The sequence below is a fragment of the Manacus candei genome, unplaced genomic scaffold (assembly GCF_025592945.1).
Source record: "Manacus candei isolate 608988 ecotype Guabito, Panama unplaced genomic scaffold, ASM2559294v1 h1tg000076l, whole genome shotgun sequence".
NCBI classification, from domain to species: domain Eukaryota; kingdom Metazoa; phylum Chordata; class Aves; order Passeriformes; family Pipridae; genus Manacus; species Manacus candei.
Genome location: NW_026138124.1, coordinates 5,096,321 through 5,110,521, shown reverse-complemented (window position 1 = coordinate 5,110,521; position 14,201 = coordinate 5,096,321). Strand labels below are relative to the sequence as shown.

The following is a 14,201-nucleotide window of genomic DNA, read 5'->3' as shown; positions in this document are numbered from 1 at the left end:
CACGGCCTTGGGAAAAACCTCCACGGGAGCTCTAAAATACTGTGCCACCATAAAGCACTTGGACAGACTCAATAACTGACCTTCATCTTCCATGCACGTGTGTAAAGCAACTGCAGAGCTGATTTCCAGCTCTCCTCCTGCCTACAAAGCTGCTGTTGCACGTGGAGAGGCTGAAAAAAGTCCAAACCCCAGTGCTGAGGTTGCAAGGAGGGAATGTGCAACATCACAGGCATCATATTTTGGGAGAGAAGAGCAGAAGGTGCAACTTGAAAAGGGTGCAAGATGCAGCAGTTGTAGAGAGAAGCTCTCTGCACAGGACAGCCCCCAGCAGCATGCTGCCTTCAGGAATTCTGTTTGGGAAATCACAGCACGGGGATGCTTTTAATCACTCCAGTCCTGAACAGAGAGCAGGACTGCAAACTGCTGGGCACGTTGTGTCCTCTCAACTGACCACCAACTGAAGGACTGCAGCAAAAAAACTAGTCTTGAACTGTAGCCTTCTGTTACTAGTGGGTTTTTTTAGGTAAATATAACGGCATGTCTCTTCAAACTGTCACCAGGAGACCAGATACAAAGCTTCCTAGTACAGTGACTAGACAAAATGTAAAATAAAATGAAATCAGAAGGTTCCCTATGGGGTCAGAGCAGTAAAACCGATTCTGATTAAGTTGCATTACCAGATAGAAGCAGGATCTCAATAATTTACAGCCAGAGACAGGGTAAGTGTCCATTAGCATTAGTGTCTATGGATGTACACTTTCTTTTTTTTCCACATTTTTAAGGCCTCTGAGACCACGTCTGGGCCTCCGTCTTTCCCTCTTCCTGGCTCTCAACCATTGAAGTAAAATCCCTTCCCTCCAGGCAAAAGACAAGCCTTCCTCTTTAGCATCCCCTCCACCCCTGAACGGTGGGTAAGGAAGAAGGCAAGATTATTTGAAGTCATTCTGGACACAGTAAACGGCCTCTAATGGTATCTAGAACACAGAATTCAGGATAATTTAAAAAAGTTATGAGGTTGGACATGATCCAAATTCAGATGAGCACAGCCCAGCAGGATGTTCTGCAGATGTGTCAGCGGCTCTTAAGTCTAGTTTTCCCTGATTTTTTTAACACAGTTGCCTTTCAGCATCAGCAATCTTGGAAAGGGCACACTTGAAGCCAAACAAAGTACTAACAGAAATACAACAACAAGCAAGATAATCATGACAGAAAACTGGGCTCATTATATTACTGGTGTCTAAACCTCCATCAGTGTGTTCCTGTCCTTTTTCCCTTCCAAACCCAGTGCAGAGTGACTCCCCTCATTTTGTGCCTCCTCCACTAATGAGCAGCCACATCCACTCCAGTGCCTCCCTTCTCCCAGGAATCATCACTTCAAGAGTTAGAACTAATTTGACAAAAGCCTGTTCTGCACCATCATCCCCAGGTCCTGGAGTTTTAAAGGAACCGTGGAACGAACTTGCTGACAGGTCAGAACAGCTCTCCATTGGTCTCCAACAAAAACAGATGAGTAAGAACATCTGGATAGAGGTCTGGACCTTTTTTTTTTCTTTTAAATTTAAATAACTTCTTTATATTCAAGGTACTTGCACTTTCCCATGTGCATTTTTGAAAGGACTCATGCAAAGTTACTCCCCGTGCTCCCCCAAATTCCAGAGACTGAGGGATTTTTTTGGACTATGAGTACACTGAAATAAAAAAAAAAATCACCACAAAACAATTAGCACCGGGGTTGCAAAACCGTAGAGATGGGGTTTTTTTTACTGTGTCCCCAGTTTTTGGGGTGGACAGAACATCCTAGCACTGGTTCTATCTCCCAGGTGCAGGAGATGAAGGCACAATCCACTTGGGATGAACCAGGATCATCTCCATGTTTTTTACTCCTCCCTGATGCTTTCAAAGTGAGCGAGGAAGGCGAGGGTAACAAGCTGCCAGACACTTCCCCAGCTGATGAGCACCAGCCACCCAAGAGGTGCTTGCATGATTTTGTACATATAAAGCTTGTAAAGCACTTTGGGAAGCTGTGGGATGAAAAGGACTATACAAACGTTAAGATATTATTATTATTAAACCAGTGATCTGACAAGAAGAGACAGCTTTTCAAATCTGTACAACAGCTTGAGCTGAAGAGATCAGGGAGTCCAATTTTGAAAAAAAAATAATAATTTGAAACGAATCGGAGGATTAGAAGTGGCAGCTCTTTTGTGGATTCTCCATGGCAGGTAAATTTAGTAGGCTACTTTAATTTTGCATCGTTTTAACTCCTGGCAATGTCCTGTGCATTGAATCTGACAGAGAGACAGAGTGTTTGAAGCTGTCTGTCGTGGCTACATTTTTAAGTCTCCCAATTTTACAATCAGTGTTTGAATCTGCTACTACAACTCCGGGTACAGAGATCAGAGGCTTATCAAAAAGGCATCCGTTTCAAAGACAAGCAGCAGCTTTGACTTCATTCCTTCAATGCTTAAAATTCCTGAAAAAGCAGATGAGCATACCACAAAACAGGTCTGAAGGAAATCTCTCTATCGCCCGTAAACCTATTTCAGTATTAATTTTTTAAGGATCTATTTTGGTCTCAAGTAAAATGAGTGTGTTTAGCAGAGATAATCCTCTCAACAGGTGAGCTTAATATATGCCTTTTCCTGTGACTGACTGAAAGAACATTTTAAACTTATTGCTTTTCCAAGCATTAATTGAAGAACTACTTCAACCAGGTACCTGATTTTGTTTGAAAGTTTTATTAGACTAATAATATCTGCCCTCTCCTAACAAAGCAGCACTTCATTTCCTTATTGCTGCCCTTATTTCAGCTGCATGGATGAACCAAGTGCCCTGTAGGCAGTACCACTTACTTTGCAGTAAGATGTCACAGTTTAAAGGTGTATCACACACAGGGAGCACTGCATGGCTGTGCCCACATCCAGCTCCTGATTTGAAGCTGAGTTTCAGCATTCACATGATTGATAAGATGATTGTTCTCATCAGCAACCCCTCCTGTCCTGTCTGCACTCGGGCTGGGCCTTGCTCACAGGTAAAACATCCCCACAGAGGTCACAAGAGGGGCAGAACTGCAGGGAGATTAACAGGATTAACTCTTGCTGTTGTCAGTTCTTCCTTTTAAGCTAGAAATGTGTTTTGTCTGTATCTCAAGAACCTGAGTGATTTTCTTCCACCCCATCTCACAGACCTGCCCCCACACGCTGCCCGTCACCGACACCTTCAGCCACTCACTGGAACCAACTGCTTGGCTGATTTTTGCTACAAAGCAAGAGTGGATCTGCAGGTCTGATCCCAGTTCCTCCAGCTGAGCACTGCCCAGCCCAGGGAAGCTCTGAAAAGCTTGTGCAGGGAGCAGTGGGTAGAGTTTCCCAGGGAGCAAAGGATAGAGTTTCCCAGGGAGCAAAGGATAGAGTTTCCAGATAGTCAAGTGATTCTGGCATTCTGACAGCACCGAGGTGACACTAACCTGGCTCCTGCCAAGGTGGTGCAGGTGACTGGAGCCCCAAACCCACCTCTGGCTTCTTCTTTTCACCACAAACCGAGTGCTGCTTATTTTTACCCATTCCAGTTCTCCAGCTGCCCATCAGCAGGACTTAAAGGCAAAGGGGATAATCAGCAACAGGTTAATTTGCCTGATTAAGGCTTGGGAGATTTGGCATTTGGAACCTGTGGCACGGCACAGTCCCCGGAGCCAGGCCCAGGCAGCTTGAAAGGCACCGCTCGCTCCCGCCAGCCAAGGAACGCATTAGAGCTGCATTTGAAACCCGTGGTCATTCCAGCAGCCTTAGCAAAGCTCCACTGCAGGTGTAGACATGCCCTAAAGTGCACTGAAAGTGCTTAAGAGTTCAGCTCTTCAGTGCTCAAATCGCTTCTGACAAACAGGACTGAGAAGTCTTAACACATTCGGGCGTTTTTAAAAGCACTCCCAGCACTAAATGAAAGCTTTGGATTAAAATGAGCTTTAAAAGTCCAGAATGTTTACAAGTGCCTCTCCTCACAGAGCACCTCATCTATCAGCATTCACCCCAGACACACGAGTTTCTTTTTGTGATATGTTACGAAAAGGTCCTTGATGTCCCTCCCTACCCTTGGACAAACTGACAAACGCTTCACAACATTTAAATTACCGTGATTTACCCAGTAGGAAACAAAACACACAGAAAACCACAGCACAGGCTTTTTACGAGACGTGATGATGCTGTACCTGCCTCATCCAATCCCACAAACCAGATGGTTTCTGTTTCTGAACTGAGCAGGTGACATTTTTCATTGCTTTCCCCCGTTTCAGAGAACTACAAGAAAAGACACAAAAACCATTCTGGGGCCTCACACCCAGGTCCTTAACAGCTTCAATCTTAATAAGTTATAATCATGGAATCACAGAATGTTTTGGGTTGGAAGGGACCTTGAAGATCATCTGATTCCAACCCCTGCCATGGGCAGGGACACCTTCCACAAGATCAGGTTGTTCCAAGCCCCGTCCAACCTGGCCTTGGACACTTCCAGGGATGGGGAAACAACAGCCTCAAGGTCCCTGGGCAACAATAATCAATGAACTGATCTCCAAACACACAGGACTGTGCAATTTGCTGCAGACACTGGCAAATAAGCTCTGTGTCAGGGTAGCCCCTGAGAGCAGCACAGTGCACACGTGAAGCTCATTCCCAACTCCAGGGATCACTCAGCCCCATCCTTCCTGCTGAACACTGGCCTAGAGCTGCTCCTCCTGACAAAAAACTCCCATTTAAAAAAAAAGCCAGTGTATGTTCAACAGATAAATAACCACCTCTGTACTTAAAAAGTGCAGAACTGCGGCCATAAATAAGCATTAGTGCTTCAAAAATTGTGAAACCACAGCTTTATGGTTTTAAGCAGAGACAAGGTGGAACCCTGAATGGTGGCAATGTATTTCAGATGAAAGCTTTCAAGCAGATGAGAAATAGTTACAGGATCTGGAACCTGAGTAACTACACTTGCATTAAATTATTCCATCTGCAAGTCCATTAAAAATTGTTAATGGTTTTGTATGGTTTTTATATTTATTGGGTGGGTTTATTCCTATGTGAGTCATACATATTTATTACCAGGGGCCAGATAATGGTTATTAATAAAACTTCTTTTATTTGCATACTGTCTTGATGGTGCCCTAAATATTTACAACTGGACTATAAAATAAAACAGAATCCTCAAAAATTCTAAACAGCACCAGGGATGCATCACAACTTTGCTTTTTGTACTTTACTACTTTTTTTGGTGTTTTTTTTTTTTTTTAAATGGGAAAAACCCCCACCCCTCAACCTGGTAAATCCATTTCTTTTTTTTTTTCAAGTCTAAAAGGCACTAATTCTTTCAAAGCTTCAAAGCACTGTTTGTGTGGAGGAAGTAAGAGGAGATCCAAAGCTCAATCAAGCCAGTTTTTTTATAATTAAGAAAATACATATATTTCTACACATAATTATGAACAGTAACAAAAGCTCAGTATTAAAATAGGTCCACTGAATCCCTGGAATTGTGCCTGCCAACTAAAACACCTACTATGAATTTAGTAATGGGTTATGCAAACATAAATTACAGGGCCAGACATTTTAAAAGGAAAAAAAGGTGATTTATTGTCACACTGGAGACAGGGCAGGATAGAAGCACAATTTCATTTTTCCATATATTCATCAACACTGCAGATGTGTTAATGCAAAAAGAATTCCAAAATAAAAATGACTCTCAACTGCTCTAATTCTCATCTGTCATTTAATTTACTTTAAAATCGTTACCAGGAAGCATTTTTTTTTGTTTCAAGCAAGCAAAACATACTAAAAATTCCTGGAAGAAAATAGGTTTTAAGAGCATTTTAAAAACCTTTCTTCCCCCTACAAACCAAGATTTCATCAAAGGTGACCATAGGAGAGCAGCCCTGCAGAAAGTTGGGGTATTTGGGTGGGGTTTTTTGAATATAAAAGCTTACATCTATCATTTATAACCCAGGCATTTGGTCTGTGAGTATTTTTACTCAACATATTAATAGTTTCTGCTCCTCTTTCAAGCAGATCCAACTATTCACTTATCCACTGTCAGAGCCACGACAAGAATCTCTCGTAACTGGCAACTACTATTAAAAGAGTTATTCATGACAACATAATAATTTTAATGAGAACAACATGTTCCTTTAATTACACCTGAGTGCCTTTGAGGTGGTCCAGCAGATGAACCCAGGGTTTTACAGCACATTTGTTCACAAAGCAAAAAAAAGGAAAAATACTAATTGAAGATGTTTAATTATTTCTTCTTTGGGTAAATACACAAAGGAAGGAAGAGCAGGGATCTTGCTGGCCTGTTATTTTTATAAGTTGAATCTTGAAAATAAGTCAAACTACAGTTCAGATGGCTCGGGGCAAGTTTAGGAACTGAACTTCAAGACTGAGAGCTCTCAAAGCAAGGCTGGAGTGATCCAGAATAAACTCAAAGTTTTACATTTACCTTTATAAGTAATTTAACACAGACTATGAGAATGGCTGGTAATTGTTGGTACCACAGTTAGAAAAATCTCAGCTAATTCAGCTAAATAAATGACAACATTTCCCCTCAAAAAGCAGCTGATGCACTCAGTAAATCACATTATATCTTAATGCACAGCTACATAAAGTACAACCCTCCTGTAGGAGGGTGACAAACGCCCTGTGAGATTTTTTTTCCTTGGAGTTCTGGCCTTGAAAACGTTCTCCTCTTTCAGTCCTCACCCCCAACCTTCCCCTGCCTGCTCTGGCCACTTTCCAAGTGGGTCAGCCCTGCAAGGGTCAAGCCAAGGCAAGTCCAACTGGAGAAAAACAAACTGTTTGCTTTGCATTGTTTCAGTCTCAGTGACAGGAGAAATTCGCTGCAGAGTCCAAGGTTTAACAAGAGATTAACCTGTAAATATTTGCTTACAAGTATGTCCCTTTGTAAACCACTGTAATATCCAAAATACCCTCTTTTCTCTTTTTCTTCAGTGGAAAACACAGCGCCCTTGGCACTGCTGAAATCCAATACCTGCAGCTGATGCTGCTAGAAGAAAAGTGCATTCTTCAATTGTCAAGTGTTCTTAACCAGAAAGATGCTTAAATGAAATAAATCTAAATTACTAAGAGCAGGTAACTTCAGAGCAATTAATTTCTTCAACTACTCTAACTTGTTCAGTCGAATCAGATGTGCCTCCCTCTTGAATATTTTTGGAACTCTTGAATAAAGTAATTGCCTGTGTATTTTCAGATTTACAAAAAGACTTTTGAGGTAAATTGTGTTGTAGAAAATTGATTTAGGGATATTTTGAAAGCAAATGGAGATAGAAACAGTAATTCAAAGTGTCTAGATCATGTGGTTTCAGAAAAATGCTTTAAATTAAACTTCTCTGCCTAGTAACACACAACACACGATCATGACTCCTGCAGGTCAAGGGAATTATTTCCCTGGATTTCAGACCTTTACAATTGCTGTTGTACAGCTACACAGTTATCCATGAAATCCTGCAGAGCAATAATCCCCAAAATATGGCCTCATTTGGTAAAAGGACCTTCTCAAGCCCTGTTATCCCTCAATAAATGACACGGATTCTGCAGCAAGCCAAGAACCTGCTGCCCACCCACTGCCTCCACCACCACCCTGGGAACAGGGTTGGCTTTGGAAAACAAACAGAACTGACAATTTCCTGCACCTGGGATGCCAATCCAACCACCAAACTGCCCCAGTGCTTGGGGGCAGGGGGAATATTCACAACACACTGACAAATTTGGAACACGAGGTGTGGGGAAGGTTTGATCCTGGTGTGGATCTGCTGCTCCCCCACTCCTGGAGCTACAGTAAGAACCACTGCAAGCACTGAGTGACAAACACAATTAATTTAAAAAAATCTAATAAAGTTTAGTGCTTACAGTGGTGGGAATGGTCAATGGAGGTCAGTTTTGGGAGAATGCTAGAAAAATACAGCTGTGTATAAGAATTGTTTTAATGTTCTCTTACTTCCAATAAAAAGGCAGCAAGAGACCATAATATAGAAGAACACCTTAGAAACACTGAGGGGTTTCCCATTAACGATTAGAATATGCTGAAGTCAAATATATATTAAATAATGACAACAAAATTATTGAGAACCACGAATAAGGGCCATCCAGCATGAGGTCAGACCTGATTTAACCCCTCTGACTCCACAAGACTGGTGTTTAGATCACATTTAAAGACATGGAGCTTGATTTTATTACTTTTCTCAAAAAGACACTTTTCCATTTAGGTTTTGAAATACCAAGCTCACGTAGCACAAATTGTCATAGACATCATTTATCTGGCAAACAAACCTCTTGGAAATAAAAACATGGGAAGGGAGGACATGGCACCTAAATATCATTATCCTAAAGGAGAAGTAGTCAATGAAGGTAAAAAAAAAAAAAAGGGAAAAGGGGGAAGGAAAGGGAAAAGGAGAAAAGAAAGCAAAAAGAGAAAAAGGGAAAAAAAGAGGAAAAGGAAAAAAAGGGGAAAAGGGGAAATAGAAAAAAAAGAGGGGGGAAAGAAAAACAAAGACAAAACCAGAAAACAATAAAAGGAGTGGAACAACCCAGCTGTAGATGGCAGCAAATCAATATTCACCCCTCTGTACACAGACACTGAGAACATCAATTATCTACAGACAGATCGTGTGTTTTCAGTAGGTTTTGTTATTATTTTCACTTTGTCACACAGACCAGACCAAAGTTGACTGTGCAAAGTCATCAGGAATCAACACAATTCACTACCCACAATTTGGAAGATCCTGCTCTCATTTCAAGAACTAATTCAAGCAACTGCAATAATTTATTTTTTTTTGTTTACCCTTAATTTGATTATCTTTTGCTGAAGAGACTGGATAATTCAATAGAATACTCCAGAAACACTGGAAAAAAAGAATTTAAGAATTTTACCTTTTAAAAAATGGAGCCCTTCCATAATGACTGTCTCCATTTCCTTTAGTTCCCTATGACTTGCAATTATGATATTTTTTCTAAAAAAAAAAAAGCCTATGGATCTTAAAGACATCCATCACCCTGACATGCAACATCATGAATAAAACTATTACTTCACTAACAAAATGTTTTACAGGCTTTTTTCTTTCTCTTTGGGGCAGAGCCATGACAGAGCAGGATGGGGATGATGGTGATAGTTGGGGTAACAAGAGCACTGGTGGAAACCAGGTTTGATGCAGGCAGGTAAATGTCATTCACTGGAGATTAACCAGGGATTTGGGGCCAGCAGGTTGCCCCCTCCACCCAGGCAGTGTTAAGATATCATTTTATTTTCTAGCACCTTCTAATATTTCCATTTTCCAAAGCATTTTCAAGCCCTTCATTTGAGAACACACTGTGCTTACAGGTTCTCCCATGTCCTTCCATAACTCTGCCCACCCAACCTTTAACCTCCTTTACAGAATTCCCATGTCTGTTTGGGCCTTTAAAGGTAATCTTGACTTTCCCAATCTCACCAACTGAGTACATTTTACAACCCAGAAACCACAAAGAGCAACAACAGTGAGGAATCACCCGTCCAACTCACCACCAGGATGAAAACCAGGGACACGGTTGCAGGGGAGGCTCCTGGCTCCAAATCTGGGCTTTATGCAGGTGCCTCACATCTGCTCTCAAATTAGAAAACTAGTGGCTAATTTTATTGCCCAAGAGCAGCTGGCCCAGGCCTCCTTGGCTGGTCTTTTGTTTTGAGCTCAGTTTAATGACTGGTCCAGGTGAGCCTGGGAACAACCCACAGAGCTCAACATCACCTGGCTGACAGGCCCAAATCACAGAGGAAAGCAGAGAAGAGTCAGAGGTTAAACAGGCTTAAAAGTGGAAGTATTAGATAAGCTTTTCACTGTTGAAAACAGAAAAAGTTAAGCAAAAAGTAGTTACTGAACTAAGAATCTGGGTAGAAAAAAGGTAAAGTTATCAGCATTAGGAACTGCCTATACTTTGTGCCAAAAATTATTATCCTGTTCAGCAGAAATTATTTAGAGATGAAAAAAAAAAAAAACAACTCTCAAAGACAGTCCTTCAAACATTCACATCAGAACTGGCATATGAGGACAGGATTAATTAAACCAAGAATTCCACAGAGGTTAAAATACCCAAAAAAAAATCACACTTGGTCACAACAGTTCAGGAATTGTCACTATAAGAACATAATCATCTGATGCAGGCTGGCAATTCACATGATGTATTTTGAGATGTCTTCCAAGTAACAGTCATGTAAAATTGATGTTTCAAGTAATCTCCTGCCCAGTCTCAGCCTTCCACAGGAGCTGCTCAAATTGAAACAGAGACTGAAAATACCCCAAAAGAGCTATGAGAAGCAGGTTCTCATCCCCTAAAAGGTGTGAGGAGGCAAAAAGTATTTTTGCTAGAACAGGTTAAGAACCCTTTCTAAAAGTTTCTGCATGTAACAACCACCACTGAATTTTTCTGTTCACAAAAGGTTCCCAAACATGTGATACTTCCTCCCAGAGTCATCTCCCAGTGTGCCAAGACAGAAATAGTATTTTAACATTTTTAAATACCAAAAGCCCTAGAGACATTCCTCTAAACATGAAAATATTGTATTGCTTTTGCAGCAATCTGATAATTTGCAGGGAAGGCAGAAATGACCCAAATAGATCCGTCACAGTTTTTAAAGTAAAAAGAAACAGAAGTATCCTCAACTTCATCAGTAATTTTTGGAATCCTTTTCTGCTACACAGGAGATACTATGGAAAGTCTAGAGGACATCCCAGGCAGCAATGGATAGGAAAGTCAAGGCAATGGACACTCATCTGATTTATGGTGAGATTGGCAACAACAGAGGAAAAGAGATGCTGGCACAGACTAACCCAGGGCTGTACTGACAGGGATGTAGGCAGAGAGAAACAGAAAATGGAAAGCAGAATTCTGAAACAGATTGTTATATTTAACAATTCCATCTTTGTGGGGGTTGTTTCTTTTTTTTTTTTTTTTAAATACCAATAAAGTTGTTACTTCAGTGTGGAAATTTAAGTTAAGCTGTACACTGGGTTATTTATCTATCTGAGGAACATTCCACATGCAGGCTGGTTTTCTACTACAGAACTCTTTTGTTATGAAAAAGAGCACGTTGGATGTTTTAGGAACGTAAATGTATCAGTTTGGAAACGCCAGTGACTCACTGTGTGTTCTCTGTCCACCTCAAGGATGTTTCTCCTTCCTGGGGAGGTTTTCAGACAAAATTGCCATTTGGGAAAAAAAATCAAGGTAAGGAACTATTCCTCTTGCCTTCTCATTTTCAACTGGCTTCCAAAACTAAGTACTGAGAGGTGTTCACAGGCCTCCTTTCTATTTGGAAGTTCAGAAAACAGCTGAAGGCACACAAAATTAGGCTTTTGTGTGAAGAGGAATAAATACCAGTGCAGTTTTCCAGCAGGGATTTCTGGACACCCACACCTACCACACCCCTTGGACAGGAGAGGGTGCCCCTATCAGACCTTCCACAGCTGAGCTACTCCCTCCGTGCCTCTGGGAGCAAAAATCACATCTAAATTGTGCTACAGCTGCCTATTCCTACAGTTCTGATACTTTCTTCTAATTCTTTGATCCCGTTTTCATTTTTTAACTCTGTCAGAGAAAGCAGAAGAGGAGCTGGACCGTGTTGCTGCTCAGAAACAAAGCTGCAGAAAGAGCAACACAGCAGAGAAGGCAGAGAAAAGGAGAACCTGAGAAATCCATGCAAGCTTTTAAGGAATGTGGTTCCATAGGATTTGTAGGACAAAAGATGAGGATGTAGAATCCAGCAGAGATCCCAATTTCCCCAACACTGGGGATGTTCAGAGCTGTTGTTTTGAATGTAGTCCCTGAATGAATGAAACTCCTTCCATGTAGTATTTTGGAAGAGAACAGAGGCTACAGAATTATCTCTTGTAAAATAATATTTAAAACCCTCCCATCAAATGATTTAACTTTCTCATCCTCCTTACTGCAAAGAACTAACTGCATATCATTTCCCACTGTATCCCTAAAGTAACTCCACAGAGGATGTAATTTTCCTCTGGACATTCCTCTCCCTGAGTTACCAAGATGCTCTCACAAGGCACATCAAAAGTGCAGTGCTGGTTGGGGTTTTTTTGCTTGTTTCTCCCCACTGTAACCTTCTGCTCCATAAAAATAAAACTAAAAAAGAAATCATCCTGCAATCCATGTGTAACATGCTCTCAACCAGGAGCTGGCAGCTACAGCCACATTTTGAGGAACCTGTCATTTTTCTTATAGGAAAAAAAAAAGAAGGCAGCAGGAAACTCAAGTGTTGTAGAATGATCTTAAGCTTCTAGCAAACAACTGAAAATGTGGCCCCAGCATTGTGCTTATTTTCTAGATTTTGTACAGTTTTCTATACCATCCATATTCTTTCCCTTCTCTCCTTCCTCCTTCTCTTCCCAGGAGTTTGCCCTCTCCTGCAAAGGGAATCAACCCACCCTCTCACAGCTACTGAACTCACTCCTCAAATTCTTTTGCTCCTTTTATAAAGTTCTGTTCCTTCAAAGCTGCAGTCTCCAAATTTTCTCTTCTTCAAGGAGAACTGATTTCTGCCCCACAAATCCTCCTCATGGCATCAATTAAACACTGCCCCTTCCCCACAAGCCACTCCTGCTCCAACATTCCCTTTCCCCTCTCTGGGCTCAGCATCTCTCCCCCTGCACCAACAGGAAGCAAAGCAGCATCTGCTCCTTGAGAATCAGGAATAAAGGTTAGGAAAGCTGCCTGCTGCTTCCCTCCCAGGAAGGCACTTGGAAGGAACCAATACTGGCATCTCAGTTATCTGGAACTGGCTTTGAAACCCTACAACATTCTTGGATGAACAGATTGCTGGCAACCATCAGGGGGAAAAAAAAACCCAAAAACCACAAAACAAACAAAGGATCCAGCCAGGCCTACACATTGCCACACATTCAGGAGGTAACAAAACGAGATTATTTGTATTTTGGGTGTAACTATGCACAGGTGTACACACACACACTGCACTGCCTGCATGGCATGGAAGAGTTGAAACACTCCCAGCTTCCCACAGGTGATGTTCACCTCTCCCAGGTTTCCCCAGCATCAGCGCCTGCCCCTTTTACACCTTTCACACCACACCTGCAGTGTTCTGTGTGCATCCTCCAAGGGTAGTTCGGCTCAGCACTGACCTTGTTGCATTTCCAGTGCAATCAACAGCGAGACTTAATTTGATTTTTGATGGAAAAATGAGCATGGTGGAAGTTACGCCCTTGACAGAGATTTATTCAGGCAGCGAAATGTCACTTCCTACATCCAAGTGCTCAGAGAGTTTGGATTAGCCAAGAACTTTCTTCTAACTCTCCAGGTTTACGTTATTATAAAATTTAGAGCAAGCCTGTTTGAAGGCCAGTGTTGATTCTTCCTCTAAAAGCATCAATCCATATTTCATTATTTACAGAAAGCCATCGAAGACAGGCAGCCTTGGTTAAGGTGGTGGACTTGGCAATATGCACAGGTAAATCACAGAAATAAACCATTAAGAAAAAATCATCACTTCCACAGGCCTAAAATCATGTTCTACTGAGGGAGACTGGAACAGCTTCTCCTCTTACCTCTGGAGTGTTTTTCTTGAACTCCCGACTTTGCTCGATAAGTTTTTTCCTGGACTGCTCACTTTCATCTTGCCGGTTTGCCAATATTGTTGCTGTGGTATCGAGCTCTCTCTGAGAAAAACAAAACATAAAACAAGAAAAAAAAAGAAAAAGGGAAATATTGTCAGAGCTGTGTTTGTCACAGAAATAAAAATCTCTCATATACACATTGGGAATATTGAGGTGGCCGGACCATGGAGCAGTACAGGACAAAGCACCAACCTGCCAGGAATTTACCCCCTGAATACCATCAAATGAAGCTCCAGAACCTTCCTGATTCCATCCTGCAACCAAAATATCACCATTTTCCATAAAAGCATCCATGGCTTCACCCCAGCATTACACAAGACAGCAGCAGTGGCAATACACACATCCTAATAATAATTCCCAAATCCAGGGAAGATTACAGAGTATGGACATATTCAAACCAGGTTTATTTTCACCTGGTTTTATCTGCTTTTTAAAGATACTGGTTTTCCCCTTTTTGAGTTACTCTATGAAAAAGAAATATTATTAACTCCAATGTTGGTTAACCTTACACTAGTTATGCTTCAGTCACTCTTAATTT

The 14,201-nt window shown here is 41.5% G+C and overlaps 1 protein-coding gene across 7 annotated transcripts in view; it reads right to left on the bottom strand.

Moving 5' to 3' along the window:
* The window catches only part of CUX1 (cut like homeobox 1), a 271,261-nt gene that overhangs the window by 206,773 nt on the left and 50,287 nt on the right, over positions 1–14,201 (bottom strand). For all 7 annotated transcript variants that reach the window (XM_051809840.1, XM_051809835.1, XM_051809836.1 and 4 more), the window contains exon 2: positions 13,595–13,705. In XM_051809840.1, coding sequence (XP_051665800.1) covers positions 13,595–13,705 — 111 coding nt within the window. The remainder of the gene's footprint in view (positions 1–13,594; positions 13,706–14,201) is intronic.